The sequence below is a fragment of the Ranitomeya imitator genome, chromosome 1 (genome assembly GCF_032444005.1).
Source record: "Ranitomeya imitator isolate aRanImi1 chromosome 1, aRanImi1.pri, whole genome shotgun sequence".
Lineage (NCBI taxonomy): Eukaryota > Metazoa > Chordata > Amphibia > Anura > Dendrobatidae > Ranitomeya > Ranitomeya imitator.
The window spans coordinates 291136665-291162116 of NC_091282.1; the positions used below are offsets into that span (position 1 = coordinate 291136665).

The 25452-nt window shown below is 42.8% G+C and overlaps 1 protein-coding gene across 1 annotated transcript in view; it reads left to right on the forward strand.

Annotated features, from left to right (window-relative positions):
- The first annotated feature begins 1559 nt into the window (after positions 1-1559).
- GNB1L (G protein subunit beta 1 like) overlaps positions 1560-25452 on the forward strand; it is a 42499-nt gene continuing 18606 nt past the window's right edge. Inside the window, exons 1-5 of the mRNA XM_069756393.1 lie at positions 1560-1648; positions 4010-4134; positions 8414-8539; positions 12947-13103; positions 23168-23266. Of these exons, the coding sequence (XP_069612494.1) occupies positions 4019-4134; positions 8414-8539; positions 12947-13103; positions 23168-23266 (498 nt within the window). The 5' untranslated portion in view covers positions 1560-1648; positions 4010-4018. The remainder of the gene's footprint in view (positions 1649-4009; positions 4135-8413; positions 8540-12946; positions 13104-23167; positions 23267-25452) is intronic.

A 25452-nucleotide genomic window follows, 5' to 3' on the forward strand; every position in this document is an offset into this window, starting at 1 on the left:
ACCTGCAGCAGGGTGTGACACACACAGGGGGACCAGCAGCAGGGTGTGACACACACAGGGGGACCTGCAGTAGGGTGTGACACACACAGGGATACCTGCAGCAGGGTGTGACACACACAGGGATACCTGCAGTAGGGTGTGACACACACAGGGATACCTGCAGCAGGGTGTGACACACACAGGGATACCTGCAGTAGGGTGTGACACACACAGGGATACCTGCAGCAGGGTGTGACACACACAGGGATACCTGCAGCAGGGTGTGACACACACAGGGGGACCTGCAGCAGGGTGTGACACACACAGGGATACCTGCAGCAGGGTGTGACACACACAGAGGGACCTGCAGCGGGGTGTGACACACACAGGGGGACCTGCAGTAGGGTGTGACACACACAGGGGGACCTGCAGCAGGGTGTGACACACACAGGGATACCTGCAGCAGGGTGTGACACACACAGGGGGACCTGCAGCAGGGTGTGACACACACAGGGATACCTGCAGCGGGGTGTGACACACACAGGGGGACCAGCAGCAGGGTGTGACACACACAGGGGGACCTGCAGTAGGGTGTGACACACACAGGGATACCTGCAGCAGGGTGTGACACACACAGGGATACCTGCAGCAAGGTGTGACACACACAGGGGGACCTGCAGCAGGGTGTGACACACACAGGGATACCTGCAGCAGGGTGTGACACACACAGGGGGACCAGCAGCAGGGTGTGACACACACAGGGGGACCTGCAGTAGGGTGTGACACACACAGGGATACCTGCAGCAGGGTGTGACACACACAGGGATACCTGCAGTAGGGTGTGACACACACAGGGATACCTGCAGCAGGGTGTGACACACACAGGGATACCTGCAGTAGGGTGTGACACACACAGGGATACCTGCAGCAGGGTGTGACACACACAGGGATACCTGCAGCAGGGTGTGACACACACAGGGGGACCTGCAGCAGGGTGTGACACACACAGGGATACCTGCAGCAGGGTGTGACACACACAGAGGGACCTGCAGCGGGGTGTGACACACACAGGGGGACCTGCAGTAGGGTGTGACACACACAGGGGGACCTGCAGCAGGGTGTGACACACACAGGGATACCTGCAGCAGGGTGTGACACACACAGGGGGACCTGCAGCAGGGTGTGACACACACAGGGGGACCTGCAGCGGGGTGTGACACACACAGGGGGACCTGCAGCAGGGTGTGACACACACAGGGGGACCTGCAGCAGGGTGTGACACACACAGGGGGACCTGCAGCAGGGTGTGACACACACAGGGGGACCTGCAGCAGGGTGTGACACACACAGGGGGACCTGCAGCAGGGTGTGACACACACAGGGGGACCTGCAGCAGGGTGTGACACACACAGGGGGACCTGCAGCAGACTATACATAGACACGGTTGCTGGGAGCACACACAGCTCTGCTGCATCTCCTCCTCTCATGTGCACAGTTGTACCGTGCAGAGCTCCGTAATAACCTATCACTATGCTATTACTGCAGAGCGTCAGAGCCTGGCTCCTCCCAGTCATGTGACTGATCACATGCTGCTGACGTCACGGAAGGTCCTGTTCCCCTGTAGCATGCTGTGTTGTTCTGCCGGGCTGATGGCTGCAGTGATCTGGGGGTCAGTGCATGATGTTCCGGGGTCCCCTCTCCTCACACCAGCAATGTGGGCCAGTGAGGAGATGGTGACCCGCAGGAGCCGCAGCAGAGGGGCAGTGGTGCCCAGATGCCACCATGTATATTTCTCATACCTGCACTCCTAGTAACTAGTGAGATAAAGTCTCTGCATGGAATGTCTGTGGCCACTAGTGCCTGCACATCATGGGGGCAAGTGTTCAGTGTGGTCCGAGGGCCCCCTCATAGTCATCAAGGATCCCCTCCTAGTTACTGAGCCACACATGTCCAGCACACAGCTGGGGGATCTCCAGGGAGAAACACTGGTGGTGGATGGAGATGGGATGATCTGTACTGGGAGCTCACTAATCTCACTGTCTGCAGAAAAGTAATAGTACAAATAAGGACTGTTTCAATTGACTTATTATTAAAATCCTCTATTCTCAAGAATAATATGGTTTGCTCTTCGTTTCCTAGGTTACCAGACAGTGCTGTGGCCGATCAGCAGTGGCTGGTCTCCTAGGGAACGAGCGCAGCTCTTACAAGCTCTTTCCATGGTAGATGAATCATGTTGCATTATGTGGTGCTCTGGTTCTGATGGAGGTTTGGCAGATGTCCGGGCAACACTACATGTAGAAATGCACTCGCCCTAGGCCCCGAGTCATCACAGTGATTAGGTCAGAGTTCTGGTGTCAATTGCTTTGAAAAGTCTCATATTATTTGCGACTCTTGGTGTTTTCATGCCACAATAGACGTGCAGTGCGAAGCCTGGGCTCATCTGCTGTCTGATGAGCTGTGATGTACCTTACCCCAGTGAGTAAGATTTGTGGTGGGGCGCACGCCACTCGTCTGATACACCGGATTCATTAAGTGCTGTGCCTCTGTAATGAATCCGGAGCGTCTGCCTCCAACATGCCCCTCATCAAGACCCGCGAGTACATCCCTGGTTTTGTTGAATCGGGGCCAGAGTATGTGAATTTTAGGGGAGGATGGATAATTGTTTAGGGCAGTTATTTCCAAGAGAGGAAATGTTCGTGCTACAGTTTACGACAGCCACTTCCAGCTTTGGGGGGACACTTGAGGGACTTGGGGAAGGCCTTTCCCAGTGGAGCGGAGGCTACAAGTATTATAACTGCAGAAGTGGCCTCCAGCGCTACATCATGTAACGGGATGTCCAACAAGCTGCCATAGTATGATGGTCAGGTGTTCTCATAGGTTTGGCCATACTGTGGGTGCAGGAGTGGGGACACATATGATTACTCACTACTCCGGCACCGATACCAGTTATTGCTCATCTGTTTACACCAGAGGTGGGGAATCTTTTGTCTGCCAAGGACCTTTTGGATAGTTATACCATTCTTTGGGGGCCGTACACATATGTCCTGACGCTGACACTGGTGTTAAGATGTAATCTTTCATTGCACGCTCTTCAGCATTCAGTAGTGAACACTACATATACTCACAGAGCAAGAAGAAATTAATGGACCGGCACAATACAGCTGCAGTCCTCGGGAATCTACTCGTGGGCCGGATGAAAGATCATCGAGGGCCGTAAATAGCCCACCGGCATGAGATTCCCCAGCCCTGTTCTACACATTCCATAGCATCTCTTGCAAATCATAAAAACCAGGAAACGTTACAGCTGATCAGATCTAATTAAAATATTGTTATTTCATGCCAGGAGTAGAGCTGTAAAGCAAGCTAATAATCGCTATAAATTAACACAATGGGGGAAATTTATTACATATTTTGGGAGGAGGGGTGAATTTTAGTGTCCCGTTATTGTACTAAAAACTATAGGTAGAAACTAGTCTGGTAATCCATCTGTATTACTGGGGTAGTTCTACCTGGCCACACATTTCTCCTGGAGTGCCCACTGTAGACATATGACATAATATAGTATTACTTGGCGGCCATGCACCACATTCAGACCAATACATAATAGTACGACTGTGTTCGTACTGAAGCCTGGAATGCCAGTTTTCCAGCTGCCATGACCATTATTATTTGTTTTCTGTATAACACAATGTTAAATCATTGTCATTATAAGGCCACATTCACACATTCAGTATTTGCTCAGTTTTTTACCTCAGTATTTGTAAGCCAAAACCAGGAGTGGAGCAATCAGAGGAAAAGTATAATAGAAACATATGCACCACTTCTGTATTTATCACCCACTCCTGGTTTTGACTTACAAATACTGAGGTAAAATACTGACGAAATACCGCTAGTGTGAGCGTGACCTTATTGTCTAGAAGAGTGACACTTTTCTGTGCCACAAAGAGGAATGAAACCTGCTGGAAGTGCTCTGGGACGCTGCAGAACACTTTTATTCATGCACCGATTGTATTGTATTCTTCATTCTTAGCTTTTGAAGATGGCTCTCCCACCTCCAGATCCCAAATTTGACCTTAGAGGAGTTGGTGCTCAAGTCAACTGTTTGCGCTTCAGCTGTAATGTTCTCAAGCCGTGTCCACCGCTTCTTTTTTCTGGGTGAGTACTAATGAGAAGTTCTTCCATCTTTCCAACTTTCTTAAGAAAATGCCACTCTCGCCAAGTTATAGTAATGGAGTTGCCAAGATTCACCATCTTTTGCTGTTGATACAGTATTAATTCATATGAGAGGATTATACTTCCTAATTCCCACAGTCATTTTAATGGGGCTTTGATGCGGCATGTATAAATTCGGCTTCCAGGAGCAGCAGAATGTAATTTAGTGAGCCACTCTCGTATGACCACCCATGATCAGCAGTTATTAACGTCGCATGGTAATCATATCATTTGTGCAACCTGTGCAGCCACACAGGGGCCCAAGAGGTAAGGGATCCATTTCCACCACCAAATCAGGTGGAATTGTGCATAATGATGAGCTGTTGGGCTGCAGAGGACCCATATTCCGTTCTCGCATCGGGGCCCTCTCCGGTCTGTGTCTGCCAGTTTATAGCATGCAGTATAATATCCTAATGTTTGGCCTAGAAGTGTGCATGCACCCTTAGAAATTTGTCTGGGGTGAACCCGAAAACTGGGTGAACCCGAAAGACACTTCATCGTGCTTCAGTATTTTTTGTCCTGAAGCGTCTTTTTTGTGTCTTGTTGTTTTCTGATAGCTTCCTTCATTGTTTTTCTTAGATTTTTTTCCCATAATTTTTGGGTTATCTTTTTTTTATTGGCGTTCTCCAGGTATTTTTTTATTCTCCATTTAACAATGAAAAAAACTCTAATGAAAATGTTGGGAAAAATGGACGTCTTTTGAGCCTTCACATTGGCTTGTTTTGTAAAGTATAGAGCATCTTCCGAAGAATGAACTTGACACTTCTTTTAGCCACTTGATGTCGTTTGAAACCTGAAGTGATAAAAAGACGCTCAAAAGCTTAAACATATGACCAGCAAATTGGTATTACATACAAATGCATATGTTCACTCTTTCGAGTGTTTTCTGAGTGATTTTTCAGGCGGAATTCACTTTAGTAAGACATGGCATGTACTCATTAAGGTACAGGCACCTGTAGCTTTTGCCAATCAGTTTTGTTTTGGCCACGACAGCAGGAAACCATGTGGATGTGTACAGTGGCTTGCAAAAGTATTCACCCCCTTGGCATTTTCCATGTTTTGCTACCTCACAACATGGAATTTCACTTTTTTTTTTAGGGTTTTCCTCAGTTCATGTAAAGAACATACCTACAACTGTGAACATTTGTTTTTCGTTTTATTGTGAAGCAAACAACAAAAGTCAGTACTTTGTAGATTCTCCTTTTGCGGTAACTACAACTGCAAGTCACTTTGGATAAGGCTGCCATCACACTAGCAGTATTTGGTCAGTATTTTACATCAGTATTTGTAAGCCAAAACCAGGAGTGGGTGATAAATACAGAAGTGGTGCATATGTTTCCATTATACTTTTCCTCTAATTGTTCCACTCCTGGTTTTGACTACAAATAATGATGTAAAATACTGACCAAATACTGCTAGTGTGACGGCAGCCTAAGTCTGAGTGTTCCACGTCTTGCCACTGGGATTTTTGCCAGATGTTAGATGGTCTCCTCTGGTGAAGAGCAATTTTCAAGTCTGACCACAGATTCTCAATTGAATTAAGGTCTGGACTTTGACTAGGCCACTCCAGAACATTTACATGTTTCCCCTCAAACTACTCAAGTGTTGCTTTAGCAGAATGCTTTGGGTCATTGTCTTGTTGGAAGGTGAACCTCCATCCCAGTATCAAATCTGACAAGAGTGAAACAGGTTTTACTGAAGAATATCCCTGTATTTCGCACCATCCATCTTCTCCTCGACACGGACCATTTTCCCTGTCTTTTACTTCTCGACAACTTTGTCTCTGACTTGTTTGGAGATCTACCTGGTCTCCATGGTGGTGTTTCGTTAAAGGTGCCTCTTGCTTAACTGTTTTACAGCCTATTTGCCCTTTCAGAAGAGGTGTGTACAGTACAGACCAAAAGTTTGGTCACACCTTCTCATTTAAAGATTTTTCTGTATTTTCATGACTATGAAAATTGTAAATTCACACTGAAGACATCAAACTATGAATTAACACGTGGAATTATATACTTAACAAAAAAGTGTGAAACAACTGAAAACATGTCTTATATTCTAGCTTCTTCAAAGTAGCCACATTTTGCTTTGATGACTGCTTTGCACACTCTTGGCATTCTCTTGATGAGCTTCAAGAGGTAGTCATCGGGAATCGTCTTCTAACAATCTTGAAGGAGTTCCCAGAGATGCTTAGCACTTGCTGGCCCCTTTGCCTTCACTCTGCGGTCCAGCTTACCCCAAACCATCTCGATTGAGTTCAGGTCTGGTGCCTATGGAGGCCAGGTCATCTGGCGTAGCACCCCATCACTCTCCTTCTTGGTCAAATAGCCCTTACACAGCCTGGAGGTGTGTTTGGGGTCATTGTCCTGTTGAAAAATAAATGATGGTCCAACTAAACGCAAACCGGATGGAATAGCACACTGCTGCAAGTTGCACACTCTTGGCATTCTCTTGATGACCTTCAAGAGGTAGTCACCGGGAATGGTTTTCACTTCACAGGTGTGCCTTGTCAGGTTGAATAAGTGGGATTTCTTGCTTTATAAATGGGGTTGGGACCATCAGTTGTGTTGAGCAGAAGTCTGGTGGATACACAGCTGATAGTCCTACTGAATAGACTGTTAGAATTTGTATTATGGCAAGAAAAAAGCAGCTAAGTAAAGAAAAACGAGTGGCCATCATTAGTTAAGAAATGAAGGTCAGTCAGTCTGAAAAATTGGGAAAACTTTAAAAGTGTCCCCAAGTGCAGTTGCAAAAACCATCAAGCGCTACAAAGAAACTGGCTCACATGAGGACCGCCCCAGGAAAGCAAGACCAAGAGTCACATCTGCTTCTGAGGATAAGTTTATTCGAGTCACCAGCCTCAGAAATCACAGGTTAACAGCAGCTCAGATTAGAGACCAGGTCAATGCCACACAGAGTTCTAGCAGCAGACACATCTCTACAACAACTGTTAAGAGGAGACTTTGTGCAGCAGGTCTTCATGGTAAAATAGCTGCTAGGAAACCACTGCTAAGGACAGGCAACAGGCAGAAGAGACTTGTTTGGGCTAAAGAACACAAGGAATGGACATTAGACAAGTGGAAATCTGTGCTTTGGTTTGATGAGTGCAAATTTGAGATCTTTGGTTCCAACCACCGTGTCTTTGTGCGTCGCAGAAAAGGTGAACGGATGGACTCTACATGCCTGGTTCCCACCGTGAAGCATGGAGGAGGAGGTGTGATGGTGTGGGGGTGCTTTGCTGGTGACACTGATGGGGATTTATTCAAAATTGAAGGCATACTGAACCAGCATGGCTACCACAGCATCTTGCAGCGGCATGCTATTCCATCCGGTTTGCGTTTAGTTGGACCATCATTTATTTTTCAACAGGACAATGAGCCCAAACACACCTCCAGGCTGTGTAAGGGTTATTTGACCAAAAAGGAGAGTGATGGGATGCTACGCCAGATGACCTGGCCTCCACAGGCACCAGACCTGAACCCAATCGAGATGGTTTGGGGTGAGCTGGACCACAGAGTGAAGGCAAAGGGGCCAGCAAGTGCTAAGCATCTCTGGGAACTCCTTCAAGATTGCTATAAGACCATTTCCGGTGACTACCTCTTGAAGCTCATCAAGAGAATGCCAAGAGTGTGCAAAGCAGTCATCAAAGCTAAAGGTGGCTACTTTGAAGAACCTAGAATATAAGACATATTTTCAGTTGTTTCACACTTTTTTGTAAAGTGAATAATTCCACCTGTGTTCATTCATAGTTTTGATGCCTTCAATATGAATTTACAAATTTCATAATCATGAAAATACAGAAAAAATTTTAAATGAGAAGGTGTGTCCAAACCTTTGGTCTGTACTGTATATGCTGACAAACCATGTGATACTTACTGTAGATTGCACACAGGTGGACTTCCTTTCACTAAACATGTGACATATAAAGGTATTTGCTTGCACCACAAATTTTTAGCGGCTTCGTAACAAAAGGGGTGAATGCACATGTCAATTTTTAGTTATTTGATCCAATAAATTTAATTTTTTTTATTTTTCTCACTTCACCAAGTTATACTGTTTAGTGCTGAAGCATCACCTACAAATTGGATTACAAACACAGGTTGTAATGTAACAAAATAGGTAAAAAGCCAAGGAGGGTGAATACTTTTGCAAGCCTCTGTAAGTCTGCGTGTTATTCCAGTTGACTATAGATTGATTATTGCTTTCTTTGTCTCTATAAATTTAGGTCGTCTAGTGGAGAGATCCATGTGTGGAACCTAAGTACGAGGAGAGCAGAGACTGTGTTGAATGGACATAGTGGCAAATCTGTTTTCTGGCTTCAGACTCTTCCTGATAGAGAGAGACTAATGAGGTAAATAGGCTAGAAGAAAAAGGAATGTTTTCCCCCAAACATTTTTGGAGATGTAGGATAAAAGGGGTTGTGTCTTTCATTTATTATATGCTGTGGCTTGTCCACGGGTGCATAAGAAAAACGGATCACGTGCGAGTCATCCATATTGCATGTGATTTTTATTTATATATTGAAATTATTTATATAAGAAACTGTATTTGGTCATGTACATGTTGATGTAGAAATACGGATGCTATACAGATGTTATGTAGATAAACGACCATAGAAAAAAACACACGATCAAAAACACCCAAATAGAAAAATCATATAAATCCTTTATTAAATATGAATAAAACACGGTATTTAATACGGCCAGGGAGGGAACGAGGAAAAAACTCAGGTCACAATGTGCACCATGAAACGGCCAGGGGTACAGGCATGTAGACCATATAGACAATAGTAATCAATATCTAAGTCCTAAATGAGGATAGCTAGAAATGGCCATCGCAGGAAAGCAGTATCCAACTTGGAAATACATCTAAATAATACAGCGGTAATGCTAACTAAACAAATCCATCATATTTACCTGCACAGGCACAAAGTATACCCCGGTCCACAGCGTGTACCCACCCCAACGCGCGTTTCGGCGTGATGAGCCTTTCTCAAGGGGTAACAAGGTAGGGGAAGTGACAAGCTTAAAATACAGAGCAACCACCAATCACTGCTGCATGCATCAGCTGAATGTTATAGTTCCAATCAAAGGTATGCTGGGAGCATGATGTCATGAATGCGCCCATAGGACATGCTACCATGGCGATGAATAACACTGAACCACATTACCATCTAGTCACAATGCTGCCGCCATTGCTGTGTACCTCGTTTGGCCGCCGCTGCTGAGACCCGCCTCCCCATGATGACGCGTACATCACCAAGGCAGCACAGGACGCTGGGCGGCGCCGGCGTCTGACGCCGGGGGGAGGGAACAGCTCCCTCACACCACAGCGAAGGAAGACGCCGGAGACCGAACAGCGTGCCGAGCGCCGCGGTGCGCACGCGTCAAGGTGACGAGCCCACCAGTGAAAGTGCATGCCAACAGGGAAGATATATAGGAGCAGCAGACAAATAACGTAATACTAAGGACAAGATATATATTGGCTAACATAGGACTAAGCATATAACACTACATATATATGTTCATGTATAATAGTATAGTAGCCATCAAACTTCAATATAAATACATAGTAGACCAAATAATAATCATAGAAAGAAGCAGATGGCGATAGAGTGTGGCTCCATACGATATTCGGAAATAGGTCCAAAATGTTCAGACGGGCACAAACACGCAGTAGATACGGTAACCCATCAATCCAAAAAAGCCCATAAGGTCCAGAGGTAGTGGCTATGTCCATGCATACGCCAAGCAGAGAAGAAATAGATGGTTGCTAAATAAAATAAAGTAAAAAGTTAAAAACAAAGAAAACGCCAAAGTATGCACAAAAACAGTGGAAACCAAATAACGTATAATATAGTATAGGCCCGGAGAGAGAGGACAAACTCACAAGAATGGGACAAAGCTGATGGTTTCATTTAATCCTTTGGGCTGGACAGTGTCCAATGCCCAAATCCACCTTGTCTCACAGCGTGCCAATTTCTGACTCAAATTGCCACCACGAATACCGGGAATGATCATATCAATTCCCCTGACTTTAAGAAGAGAACTGTCACAATCATGGTGCAATTTGAAATGACGTGGTATCGTCCTGAGCGTGGCCACATCCTTATGGCCGGCCGCCGCCCCCGAATCCCCAACACGTGCTCACGCACCCGCACCTTAAGTTGGCGAGTCGTCATGCCAACGTAAATTAGATTGCAAGGACAAACAGCAAAATATACCACATACCGTGAATTGCATGTAATATGCTTTCTGATGTCATACGTCCTAGTACCAGCAGAATTGTAAAAGGTGCGAGTGCGTTCAACACTGGGGCAGGCGACGCACCGGCCACAAGGAGAACAGCCACACACAGGACGACCCACATCTAGAAAAGTAGATTTCGTTTCACACTGGTAGTGGCTGTGTACAAGGTGGTCTTTAAGATTCCGTGAACGTCTGACAGTAATGCTAGGAGCGGCAGGCAACAATTGATTCAGAACCGGATCGGTCTGAAGAATCGGCCATGCCTTTTGGAGGCAACTCCTCATACGCGAGAACTGAGCATGATAGGTCGTGATGAACCTTATATTTTGATTACTCTTAGGGGTACTATTCTTATAGAGCAACGATTGCCTGGTACTATGTCTTGCTCTATTGTATGCCCTCTTAATGGAGCGTCCACTATAGCCCCTCTCACGAAATCTCATGCTCAGATCCCGCGCTTTAATTATAAAATCCCTCTCATCGGAACAAATCCTGCGAAGACGCAGGAATTGTCCAATCGGGATGAAATTAATGAGAGGCTTCGGGTGGGCAGAGGAGGCATGTAGCAACATGTTGGATGCAGTCTCTTTTCTAAAGATGGTAGTTTGCAGGGTATCTTCAAGATCCCTCCATACCTTGACATCGAGGAAATCAATGCTATTGACATCATGATGGTAGGTAATGTGAATATTTTTGTCATTAGATTTAATCACCTCTATAAAATCAGAAAGTTGTGCAAAGTTCCCCTGCCAGATCAGGAAAATGTCATCGATGTACCGTATCCAAAGAGGGATACGGTCCATCGAAAGACCCCGATCTGACAGGGGGAGGTCCCTCTCCCACAGCCCCAGGAACAGATTGGCATAAGCCGGGGCAAAAGCCGCACCCATGGCAGTGCCCTGGAGCTGTAGGAAGAAGGACCCCTTAAAAGTAAAAAAATTGTGGCCGTATTAAATACCGTGTTTTATTCATATTTAATAAAGGATTTATATGATTTTTCTATTTGGGTGTTTTTGATCGTGTGTTTTTTTCTATGGTCGTTTATCTCTAAGAAGCGATTTTCCCATAGACATGTCCGTAATGGCCCATATTTAATATCTAACATTGGATTATACATCATTCATTTTACAACTGTTATATGGGCATGCTTCTCATGAAGTTGTGTTTTTCAGATGTTATGTAGATGTCATGCAGACGTAAAAAACTGAAATACGGCTCTCAATGAAAATAAAAGTCATCTCGTTTTTCTGAACAAAATGAAATAGTTTTTCTTTCACTCGTCTGGACCCAATTTAATTTATTTAATTTAGTACAAAAATACGTTATATTAATACTTTTAATTAGTTGATTACATTAGGGATATTAAATTTACAGTGTGGGTCATCACTGGACTGCACTTACTTCATATACAGTCATGAGAAAAGAAGTACACCCTGTTTGAACGTATAAGGACATAATAAAGAAACATCTGGTCCTTAGAAAGTCTTCAAAATTTGGTGACTACAACTTCAGGTGAACAATGACACATGCCAAATTACACTGTCATTATTTCATTATTTATTTTACTAAAACTAGGTAAAAATGAGTACATCCTTACTGCTTCCATAATAAGTAAGAGGGTATGTAGCAACCACGTGCTGCTGGTAAAATGCCCTTTATTACTTGTGCATCAGAAAATGGCACCACCTTTATGAAAGCAAAAGTTGTGTTAGTTTGCTGCTCTGGAGCGTTCAGACGTGTGTTAATACAATGGCAAAAAATGACATGGCCATCAAGTCTATGTCTAAACAATTTGGACTGAGTCTAAAGTGAGAACAATTATTCACAAGTGGAAAATATTTAAAGAGGTTGCTCACTACGATGTGTAGTCGGCAGATCGATTTAAACCTTGGAAATAAGGCTCATCCCCATCACGTGACCCCCAGCTGTAGCTGTCTATGATGTCTGGTGATGTCACGTCAACTCCCGGAACTGGAAACTGACCCGCCATCACTAAGGCGGGACCCAGTCTCCCTGAGTGACGGGCTGTGGGTGGAGATTCACCGGTTTTGAACAAGTAAATGATTTAGTTGGCGGGTTCCTGTAGAGTGTATTGGTATTTCTTGACGCTGTATCTTTATGGGATATCTATCTTTCAGTAACTAGACACACTCTTAGGAGAAATATTGTTACATGCTGGGTGGGACATTGACACTGATGTCTTCATACAATCGATATGAAAAGAAAATGTAAATAAAGTTCTTGTTATTTTTCATTTTATGTAAAAGGGGTTTTAATGTAACCCAATACTGTTTTAATCAAGCCTAACATTTTAATACTGAATAAATAAAATTAATCCTACATTTACATTTAGTTTTTTTAGAAGATTAAATATTGGATAAGTGTTATTTATTTGTCTGTATAATTGGTCCAGCTTGTAGGACGTATTCTTCTGTAGGATTACAGTTATCAGCAACTAAGAATATTTATTATGTAAGAATTAATTTGGCCCTCCATTCTCTTCTTCACAGTCAGGGTAGAGATCTACAGGTATGTACATGGAATTTAGCAGAAGGAAGGAATGAAGTGATGGAGTCTATACCCGTCAGTAGTGTTGGCTTCTGTAAATGTTCGCTATTGAATACTGAACGCTGTCTGCTAGCAATGCCAGGAGCAGAAAGCTCACAGGTAAGAAATGTACATTTCAGTCAGTCACTGATGGGTGGTTCCCGGTAGTTATGCTCCATTGGGGCACCTGGATGTCACCGAGAGGGACGTGAACCTCGTCCGGTAGCCGGAGCAGAGAGGCTATTACTTGGTTAGTTGATACTCCTTTTAGAGCCATGAAGTTGTCTGCAGACTTCTGATGGGCGGGGAGGTTGTAGCTGCCATACCTGCAATAATCAGGTCCTCACCTAGAATGTAAGATTCCCCTATTCAGTGTCCCCATTCATCCAGTGCCTTCAGCCATGTGAGCTGCCATACTGGAATTTGTAATATCTACATTGGAAGATGTCCCTACTGCTTGGCCTGACCATGAATCCTTGTTAGACAAGGCAGAGAAATTGTCTATAATACTCAATAAATATGGTAACATTTAGAAAGGTAGTTCTTTTGGATTAAATTACCCCACATTTCTTACACATTTAGTTTGATAAATCTCCCTGCTTGCATTAATCTGCCCTTTTAAAATGCTTTTATTTTTGTTATTTTTTTTATATCTCCAGGGGGAATAAGAGGCCATTCACATTGTGTTATTTCCCTTCGATCAGGTGTCCTGCCTAAATCCCGTAAAACAGGACTCTTGTGCCTGTCTGAAAGGACAAACAGTGCTGGAAAAAAGCACGAACGAGTCCATGTGAACTGCTTGTCTTCATCAGAGCCTAAAGTATATCTCAAGCCGAAAGTATCCATTCAGGCTTCTTCTTCTACCCGATCTGACATTAGGCATGGAAGGATAGTTGTTGCAGAGATCTATTCCTGACAAGTATTGTGCATGGATCCTACTAGGATCTGATGGAAGAATATGCCTGGAGAGGACACCTTTAACCCCTTAAGCCCCGAGTGTGGTTTGCACGTTAATGACCAGGCCAAGTTTTACAATTCTGACCACTGTCCCTTTATGAGGTTATAACTCTGGAACGCTTCAACGGATCCCAGTGATTCTGACATTGTTTTCTCGTGACATATTGTACTTCATGATAGTGGTAAAATTTCTTTGATATTACCTGCGTTTATTTGTGAAAAAAAACGGAAATTTGGCGAAAATTTAGAAAATTTCGCAATTTTCCAACTTTTAATTTTTATGCAATTAAATCACAGAGATATGTCACACAAAATACTTAATAAGTAACATTTCCCACATGTCTACTTTACATCAGCACAATTTTGGAACCAAAATTTTTTTTTTGTTAGGGAGTTATAAGGGTTAAAAGTTGACCAGCAATTTCTCATTTTTACAACACCATTTTTTTTTTTAGGGACCACATCTCATTTGAAGTCATTTTGAGGGGTCTATATGATAGAAAATAACCAAGTGTGACACCATTCTAAAAACTGCACCCCTCAAGGTGCTCAAAACCACATACAAGAAGTGTATTAACCCTTCAGGTGTTTAGCAGGAATTTTTGGAATGTTTAAATAAAAATGTAGTGGATGCTTTCCTGAAACGGAAAGTACTTGCAAGCAGCATAATACAAAGAATAGCAGGTTTACCCAGAATCCTTTGCAGTAGGCAGAGCTATGCAAATCATCTCTTTCCACCCCTGTCTAATCCACAGCGCTTGGAACCGCCAAGCGTGCAATGCTGCGGATTAGTTTCTAAATTTACACAGCCAACCAATTCCTACCTGTGGACACGTGTTTCGGGCTTTAGGCCCTCATCAGCACAGGGCTGGAATTGGTTGGCTGTATGGAGTGGGGCTCGGTGAGCAAGCGATACATACATGCTAGCCACCTTAGGGAGAGACCCAAGTTGGGCTAAATGTAGCGGGACGAAAGAGACCGAAAAGCCCTCTACTTAAAGGAAATACATAGTGGATGCTTTCCTGAAACGGAAAGTACTTGCAAGCAGCATAATACAAAGAATAGCAGGTTTACCCAGAATCCTTTGCAGTAGGCAGAGCTATGCAAATCATCTCTTTCCACCCCTGTCTAATCCACAGCGCTTGGAACCGCCAAGCGTGCAATGCTGCGGATTAGTTTCTAAATTTACACAGCCAACCAATTCCTACCTGTGGACACGTGTTTCGGGCTTTAGGCCCTCATCAGCACAGGGCTGGAATTGGTTGGCTGTATGGAGTGGGGCTCGGTGAGCAAGCGATACATACATGCTAGCCACCTTAGGGAGAGACCCAAGTTGGGCTAAATGTAGCGGGACGAAAGAGACCGAAAAGCCCTCTACTTAAAGGAAATACATAGTGGATGCTTTCCTGAAACGGAAAGTACTTGCAAGCAGCATAATACAAAGAATAGCAGGTTTACCCAGAATCCTTTGCAGTAGGCAGAGCTATGCAAATCATCTCTTTCCCTGTGCTGATGAGTGCCTAAAGCCCGAAACACGTGTCCACAGGTAGGAATTGGTTGGCTGTGTAAATTTAGAAACTAATCCGCAGCATTGCACGCTTGGCGGTTCCAAGCGCTGTGGATTAGACAGGGGTGGAAAGAGATGATTTGCATAGCTCTGCCTACTGCAAAGGATTCTGGGTAAACCTGCTATTCTTTGTATTATGCTGCTTGCAAGTACTTTCCGTTTCAGGAAAGCATCCACTATGTATTTCCTTTAAGTAGAGGGCTTTTCGGTCTCTTTCGTCCCGCTACATTTAGCCCAACTTGGGTCTCTCCCTAAGGTGGCTAGCATGTATGTATCGCTTGCTCACCGAGCCCCACTCCATACAGCCAACCAATTCCAGCCCTGTGCTGATGAGGGCCTAAAGCCCGAAACACGTGTCCACAGGTAGGAATTGGTTGGCTGTGTAAATTTAGAAACTAATCCGCAGCATTGCACGCTTGGCGGTTCCAAGCGCTGTGGATTAGACAGGGGTGGAAAGAGATGATTTGCATAGCTCTGCCTACTGCAAAGGATTCTGGGTAAACCTGCTATTCTTTGTATTATGCTGCTTGCAAGTACTTTCCGTTTCAGGAAAGCATCCACTATGTATTTCCTTTAAGTAGAGGGCTTTTCGGTCTCTTTCGTCCCGCTACATTTAGCCCAACTTGGGTCTCTCCCTAAGGTGGCTAGCATGTATAAATAAAAATGAACATTTTACTTTTTTTCACAAAAAACTTACTTCAGCTCCAATTTGTTTTATTTTACCAAGTGTAACAGGAGAAAATGGACCCCAAAAGTTGTTGTACAATTTGTCCTAAATACGCTGATACACCATATGTGGGGGTAAACCACTGTTTGGGCGCATGACAGAGCTCGGAAGCGAAGGAGCGCCATTTGACTTTTCAATGCAAAATTGACAGGAATTGAGATGGGACGCCATGTTGCGTTTGGAGAGCCACTGATGTGCCTAAACATTGAAACCCCCCACAAGCAACACCATTTTGGAAAGTAGACCCCCTAAGGAACTTATCTAGAGGTGTGGTGAGCACTTTGACCCACCAAGTGCTTCACAGAAGTTTATAATGCAGAACTATAAAAATAAAAAATAATTTTTGCGAAAAAATATGATTTTTTCGCCCCCAATTTTTTATTTTCCCAAGGGTAAGAGAAGTAATTGGACCCCAAAAGTTGTTGGACAATTTGTCCTGAGTACGCCGATACCCCATATGTGGGGGTAAACCACTGTTTGGGCGCATGGGAAAGCTCGGAAGGGAACGAGCGCCGTTTGACTTTTCAATGCAAAATTGACAGGAATTGAGATGGGACGCCATGTTGCATTTGGAGAGCCACTGATGTGCCTAAACATTGAAACCCCCCACAAGTGACACCATTTTGGTCAGTAGACCCCCTAAGGAACTCATCTAGTTGTGTGGTGAGCACTTTGACCCACCAAGGGCTTCACAGAAGTTTATAATGCAGAGCCGTAAAAATAAAACAAAAAAATTTTCCCACAAAAATTATATTTTTAGCCCCCAGTTTTGCATTTTCCTGAGGGTAACAGGAGAAATTGGACCCCAAACGTTGTTGTCCAATTTGTCCTGAGTACGCTGATACCCCATATGTGGGGGGGAACCACATGGAGGGCTCGGAAGGGAAGGAGCGCCATTTGGAATGCAGATTTAGATGGAATGGTCTGCAGGCGTCACATTGCGTTTGCAGAGCCTCTAATGTACCTAAACAGTAGAAACCCCCCACAAGTGACCCCATATTGGAAACTAGACCCCCCAAAGAATTTATCTAGATGTGTTGTGAGAACTTTGAGCCCCCAAGTGTTTCACTACAGTTTATAACTCAGAGCCGTGCAAATAAAAAATATATTTTTTTTCACAAAAATTATTTTTAGCCCCCAGTTTTGTATTTTTCCAAGGGTAACAGGAGAAATTGGACCCTAAATATTGTTGTCCAATTTGTCCTGAGTACGCTGATACCCGATATGTGGGGGGAAACCACCGTTTGAGCGCATGGCAGAGCTCGGAAGAGAAGGAGCATCATTTGGAATGCAGACTTAGATGGATTGGTGTGCAGACATCACATTGCGTTTGCAGAGCCCCTAATGTACCTAAACAGTAGAAACCCCCCACAAGTGACCCCATATTGGAAACTAGACCCCCCAAAGAATTTATCTAGATGTGTTGTGAGAACTTTGAGCCCCCAAGTGTTTCACTACAGTTTATAACGCAGAGCCGTGAAAATAAAATAAAAAAATTTTCCCCAAAAATAATTTTTTAGCCAGCAGTTTTGTATTTTCCCAAGGGTAACAGGAGAAATTGGACCCCAAAAGTTGTTGTCCAATTTGTCCTGAGAACGCTGATACCCCATATGTGAGGGGACCACCGTTTGGGCACATGGGAGGGCTCGGAAGGGAAGGAGTGCCATTTGGAATGCAGACTTAGATGGAATGGTCTGCAGGCGTCACATTGCGTTTGCAGAGCCCCTAATGTACCTAAACAGTAGAAACCCCCCACAAGTGACCTCCATATTGGAAACTAGACCCCCCAAGGAACTTATCTAGATGTGTTGTGAGAACTTTGAACCCCCAAGTGTTTCACTACAGTTTATAACGCAGAGCCGTGAATATAAAAAATCCTCTTTTTTCCCACAAAAATTATTTTTTAGCCCCCAGTTTTGTATTTTCCCAAGGGTAACAGGAGAAATTGGACACCAAAAGTTGTTGTCCAATTTGTCCTGAGTATGCTGATACCCCATATGTTGGGGTAAACCTCTGTTTAGGCACACGGGAGAGCTCGGAAGGGAAAGAGCACTGTTTTACTTTTTCAACGCAGAATTGGCTGGAATTGAGATCGGACGCCATGTCGCGTTTGGAGAGCCTAAACAGTGGAAACCCCCCAATTATAACTGAAACCCTAATCCAAACACACCCCTAACCCTAATCCCAACGGTAACCCTAACCACACCTCTAACCCAGACACACCCCTAACCCTAATCCCAACCCTATTCCCAACCGTAAATGTAATCCTATCCCTAACTTTAGCCCCAACCCTAACCCTAGCCCTAACCCTAGCCCTAACCCTAGCCCTAATCCTAGCCCTAATCCTAGCCCTAATCCTAACCCTAACCCTAGCCCTAACCCTAATGGGAAAATGGAAATAAATACATTTTTTAAATTTTTTAATTTTTCCCTAACTAAGGGGGTGATGAAGGGGGGTTTGATTTACTTTTATAGCAGGTTTTTTAGCGGATTTTTATGATTGGCAGCCGTCACACACTGAAAGACACTTTTTATTGCAAAAAATATTTTTTGCGTTACCACATTTTGAGAGCTATAATTTTTCCATATTTTGGTCCACAGAGTCATGTGAGGTCTTGTTTTTTGCGGGACGAGTTGATGTTTTTATTGGTAACATTTTCGGGCACGTGACATTTTTTGATCGCTTTTTATTTTGATTTTTGTGAGGCAGAATGATCAAAAACCAGCTATTCATGAATTTCTTTTGGGGGAGGCGTTTATATCGTTCCACATTTGGTAAAATTGATAAAGCAGTTTTATTCTTCGGGTCAGTACGATTACAGCGATACCTCATTTATATCTTTTTTTATGTTTTGGCGCTTTTATACGATAAAAATTATTTTATAGAAAAAATAATTATTTTGGCATCGCTTTATTCTCAGGACTATAACTTTTTTATTTTTTTGCTGATGATGCCGCATGGCGGCTCGTTTTTTGCGGGACAAGATGACATTTTCAGCGGTACCATGGTTATTTATATCTGTCTTTTTGATCGCATGTTATTCCACTTTTTGTTCGGCGGTATGATAATAAAGTGTTGTTTTTTGCCTCGTTTTTTTTTTTTCTTACGGTGTTAACTGAAGGGGTTAACTAGTGGGACAGTTTTATAGGTTGGGTCGTTATGGACGTGGCGATACTAAATGTGTACTTTTATTGTTTGTTGTTTTTATTTAGATAAAGAAATGTATTTATGGGAATAATATTTTTTTTCTTTATTTAGGAATTATTATTATTATTTTTTTTTTTTACACATGTGGAAATTTTTTTTTTTACTTTGTCCCGGGGGGGACATCACAGATCGCTGATCTGACAGTTTGCACAGCACTCTGTCAGATCAGCGATCTGACTTACAGTGCTGCAGGCTTACCAAGCGCCTGCTATGAGCAGGTACTTGGTAAGCCACCTCCCTCCCTGCAGGACCTGGATGCCGCGGCCATTTTGGATCCGGGACTGCAGCGAGGAAGGAGGTAGGAGACCCTCGGAGCAACGCGATCACATCGCGTTGCTGCGGGGGTCTCAGGGAAGCCCGCAGGGAGCCCCCTCCCTGCGCGATGCTTCCCTATACCGCCGGCACACCGCAATCATGTTTGATCGCGGTGTGCCGGGGGTTAATGTGCCGGGGGCGGTCCGTGACTGCTCCTGGCACATAGTGCTGGATGTCAGCTGCGATAGGCAGCTGACACACGGCCGTGAGCGCGGCCGATCGCGTATGACGTACTATCCCGTCACTGGGAATTAAGTCCCAGGTCACCTTGACGGGATAGTACGTCATATGGGATTAAGGGGTTAAAGAAGCACTCCTCCCATCAAAATTTGTTTCTTCTTAATATATTGCAGTCATCATTTTACCATATTTTTCGGATTATAAAGCACACCTTGCCATAAGACACAACCCAGGTTTAGACAGCAGAAAATAGGAAAAACACTTTTTCCTGTTAATTAAAACATCCCCGGCCTTGTAAAGTGGAGGGACCATTATCACTAATTTTAATGCACTAAGGTACAATAGGGAGGTAAGAAATCTATTGTTAGTGTCTCTCTGCAGTATTACTCACACAACACAGCTCTGCTACATGCACATATAAATACACAGTTATTGTTGTTATTATTATTATTTATTATTATAGCGCCATTTATTCCATGGCGCTTTACATGTGAGGAGGAGTATACATAATAAAAACAGGTACAATAATCTTGAACAATACAAGTCACAACTGGTACAGGAGGAGAGAGGACCCTGCCCGCGAGGGCTCACAATGTACAAATATCTGTAATATGTACATACAGTGGTATGTAAAAGTTTGGGGTTGAAAATGAAATGATCTCTAAAGGGGCTAAAGTTAAAGATGACACATTTACTTTATATTTTAGGCCAAAAAAATAGATTATATATATATTATATTTATATAATGATGTTCAGATCAGGGGACTTGCGCCTTGAAGTAGGCTATTGTGGATTTTGAGGTGTGTTTAGGATCATTATCCATTTATAGAAGCGATCCTGTTTTCACCTTCAGCTTTTTTACAGATAGTGTTATGTTTTCATCAATAATTTGTTGAAATTTAATTGAATCCATTCTTCCCTCTACCCATGAAATGTTCCCCGTGCCATTGGCTGCAATACAACCCCAAAGCATGATTGATCCACCCCCATGTTAAATGGTTGGCAAGATCTTCTTTTCTTTAGTTTCTGTGCCCCTTTTTCTCCACTCCACACATACGTTTGATCATTGTGGTCAAAGAGTTCTATTTAAACCTCATCGGTCCTCGGGAATTGTTTCCAAAATGTATCAGGCTTGTTTAGATGTTCTTTTGCATACTTCTGATGCTGAAGTTTTGGGTGAGGATGCAGGAGAGGTTTTTTTCTGATGACTCTTCTATGAAGGCCATATTTGTGCAGGTGTCTCTGAACAGTTGAACAATATACCACAACTCCAGAGTCTGCTAAATATTTCTGAAGGTCTTTTGTAGTCAAGCTGGGGTTCTGATTTGCCACTCTAGCAATCCTATGAGCAGCTGTCAATTTTTCTTGTTAAAAATGTGTCCTATAGTGCGAAAAATACGGTTTATAGCACTGTTTACTTACAGTTGCTCAATTTACCCTTCTACCCAGCGAATTCTTCTGTTTTTCATTAGATCTACAACATCATGTGAATAAAAACTTACTAACTGAATCCTTAAGCTCTATGTAGAAACAGTCTCTGGCAGGGAGGAGGAGGGAGCAGGTGGGTTAGGAGTTGAAACTTCCCGTTTCTGCATAGAGCAGAGAAAAGAGCATAATTAACTGAGTAGAAAAGCAAAATGAGTAATTGTAAGTACACAGTGCAATATAATCTGGCGATTGCAATATATTAAGAGGATAAAAACTTTGTTGGGAGGAGTGCTTCTTTAAGGAAAGAGGCTCCACAATTTTTGTTTTAACCAATTTTCTTCTTTAACCAAGGCATCAACAATACGTGAACATATATCACAAAACTTGTAGACAGGTAATGACCGATTGTTTTTTTTAATACGAGGGATTTAACGAAATTATACCTCAGTGAGCCAAAACATTTTTATAGTTGTTGTCACTGGTTCTCATTTTTTCAGTAAAACCGAAAAGTAATAACTAAGTGCACGCACGATCTTACAAATGTTGACGCCCTTTGCTACATGGGTTTCTTTCTGTCTTGGAGCTTGAATTGAGTGGTAACATGTACTTTCTGGCATCATCACCGTCTAACATATCCTCGCTCTAACACATTAAGGATGAGATATGCATCTGATCTCAGGAAGTCTTTATTCTTGGCTTTTGCCCAATAAATGATTAATTTTATCTGTTAGCCTTTGCCTTGAGTTATGTGATATGGGCAGGGGCTTATCTGTTTACGGCAGCAGTTATGACTGACACATCATTCTATCTTGACATCACTGGATGCATTTCTAAAGATTATTAATTTGTGAACGGGCGTGCCTTTCATTCTTCACTTCCACAACCACACAGGAACATTACAAGCCTCTGGCAAAGCCAGGGATCATTTCTCTTAATTAGTAATGATACAAATTCACGTTTAAAATTACTTTTCAATAGTTAGACGCTCGGCTTCTGCCCGACCTGACACGAGGGAGGCTGTTCTTTCTGTACGGATCATACGGTGGCATAAAGTTTATTTTATTTAATTAATTTGTTATAAGCCCTCGAATGAAAAGTTTTCACCTACGACCACCTAACCTTATTTTTTCATTAAGAAGTCCCCTTGTATTGTATTTACTGCTAAGAAAAACCCCAATAAAGAACATGGCAATGCCCCATAAGAGAAGTATTGCCTTATATTTCCTTCTGCGTTGACCAGTTCTCGTAATCTCTAAACCAACAATTTGTGACCTAATTTTGGATTTGCACCCACTTATATATTATGGCATAAATGGAGGTATCCCCACGTGTTCATGCAAGTGCTCCTAAGCAAAGATGACACCTTGTATCTTCGGAACAAAGCCCCGTTCCTTTTAGTATTTGGCAGTGGTGTCAACAGTCAGGATCCACAATATCAAGTCAATATCTCCTAAATGTGGGAAAACCTTACTTTCTTCACAATCTATGGAAAAACAAGGGACTTTTTACTGTTGGAAAAAATGTGTGAGCTTATAGATTTGAGTGATATACTCAAGTGTGTTGGAAAATTAGGTTTTTCGGCATCTAGTATATGACTGCTTGGAGATTACAGCTCTGAAGTACTCTCACAGAATTTGGGATGCTATTTTTCATCTATATTTGTAAACTAAAACCAGGAGGGTAACCTACAGAGAAGCCTATAATGGGAATAAGTTTCACTTCTTTTGTGTTTTGGACCCATTTCGGGTCTTGGATAGAAAATATTGTCTGAAATGTAACGTTAATTCTTCACCATTTTACAGGTTCACGTTATGGACATGACATCCAAAATTATTATAAGTTCAATGACTCCTACAGAAGATAACACTTGGGGAATGGCTATGTGTATGAAACTTTGGCAGGTTAGTTTTCTAGTCATGTTCCGGTCACATTATTGTTGAAAGTTTCCCTAATTTGTCAAGTAACTTCTCTGCCACAGGTACCTGTTAGGTTATATTGTGGATACTTTGTGGTGTGTCCAATGTAGAGCATACATTGCAAATTTTTCAACCAGATTAGATTTTAGGAAATCTCATTCATGCTGGCGAAACAAATCTGGACAGAAAATGATGGATTTCAATGGGTTTTCTTGGCCCGACAGTGACAGTGTGCGCATTTGCATCCTATTTCGTGACTTTTCTAAAAGTCGCAAATGATAAATTAGGCAAAATCATCTAGAAAATTCTAAACTCCACCCACAGTCGCGAACTAAGAAAATGAAGCAGGCAAACACATATCAAATAGACTCCAAAAAGGTAGAAATGGAAAGATGAATTTGACGCATTCCAAAAAAAGGTGCAAAACACTAAAAACTCAATAAAAATAGGCACATATGCTGAAACGGAGTAAGGCTGTGTGCACACGTTGCGTTTTTTTGGTGTTTTTTCGCTATAAAAACGAGATAAAAGCGCATAAAAAACGCATACATATGCATCCTATCATTTACAGTAGAATGCATTCTGCAATTTTTGTGCACATGATGCATTTTTTTTCCGCGAAAAAACACATCGCGGTAAAAAACGCAGCATGTTCATTAATTTTGCGGGGTTTTTTTGCGTTTTTCCCGCTATATGATGCATTGGGAAAGCTCCGGAAAAAAACGCGAAAAAAACGCATAATAATAATAATCTTTATTTTTATATAGCGCTAACATATTCCGCAGCGCTTTACAGTTTGCACACATTATCATCACTGGGGCTCACAATCTAAATTCCTTATCAGTATGTCTTTGGAATGTGGGAGGAAACCGGAGTGCCCGGAGGAAACCCACGCAAACACGGAGAGAACATGCAAACTCTTTGCAGATGTTGTCCTTGGTGGGGTTCGAACCCAGGACTCCAGCGCTGCAAGGCTGCAGTGCTAACCACTGCACCACCGTGCCGCCCTAAGAAACGCATGCGGTTTTCTTGCAGAAAATGTCCGGTTTTATTCAGGAATTTTCTTCAAGAAATTCTTACGTGTGCACATACCCTAAGGCCCAAGGTCTTTTGAAAAAAAATTCCTTAGACCTCAAAATTGGAAAAAAGATCCCCAACTTAGGCACGGGAGTGCCTCCTGGACCCCAATTACCTTACCGATGTTGTGATAAAGAGCAGTGAATTTCTCCTGCCTTGATCTAGGGGTCATATTCCACCAGCACGTCTAACCGTGACCGAATGCACACCATTCTTCTGATATCTAAACCTGTTAAATGCCACTATTAAGCTCTCACAGAGGCATTTAACACGCATCGGCAGGTGGGCACATCATTGGTGTGATCATGGGGTACCAATGAATTGTCATAACAACTGGGGTTCTGCTGAAGACCTCCGTGCTTGTGAAAGACAGCCTTAATATGTGTTTGCAAAAATCTGATCTATCAAAATATAAAATAAATTAATCTGATCAGTAAACGGTGTAATGAGAAAAAAAAATTTAAACTCCAGAATTACATTTTTTGGCTGCCGCAACATAGTAATAAAAGGCAATGGAAACATTGTATCTACCCCAAAATGGTATCAGTTAGCAGCTCAGGATGCCAAAAATAAACACAAATTTACAAATTTATAACTTCTTTTTCGGCACTTCAAAAAAAAAATACATGTTTGGTTTCTGCAATATAGGTAAATGACAGACATTGATAAAGTAGGGGAGATATAAACTGGTATTGTCCAAATAATTATGCACAGTTATCAGATATATAATATAATATGTACCCCTAATCAATGAATAGGACCCAGTGTGGACAGATTGTTACAGTATTATAACCAGGGGGGAAGAAACCAAAAATACAATTATAGAGTCCAAATATATCAATACAAATCATCTTTATTGATCAAATGAACAAGCTAAGGTAGACAAAGTTAAAAAGGTGGACAAACATATAATTATGTAGTGGGGAGGGTGGGTTAGACCAGAACTATTATTATGCACCAGTCTAATATATGGTTATATTAACCGTAATAGAGGGATCACCACAGTATATAGTCTGCACAGACTTATCCAAATAGAGATATAGAGCATACACGTAAATGTTATAATCAGTCAATGAGACACTTATAAATCCTGG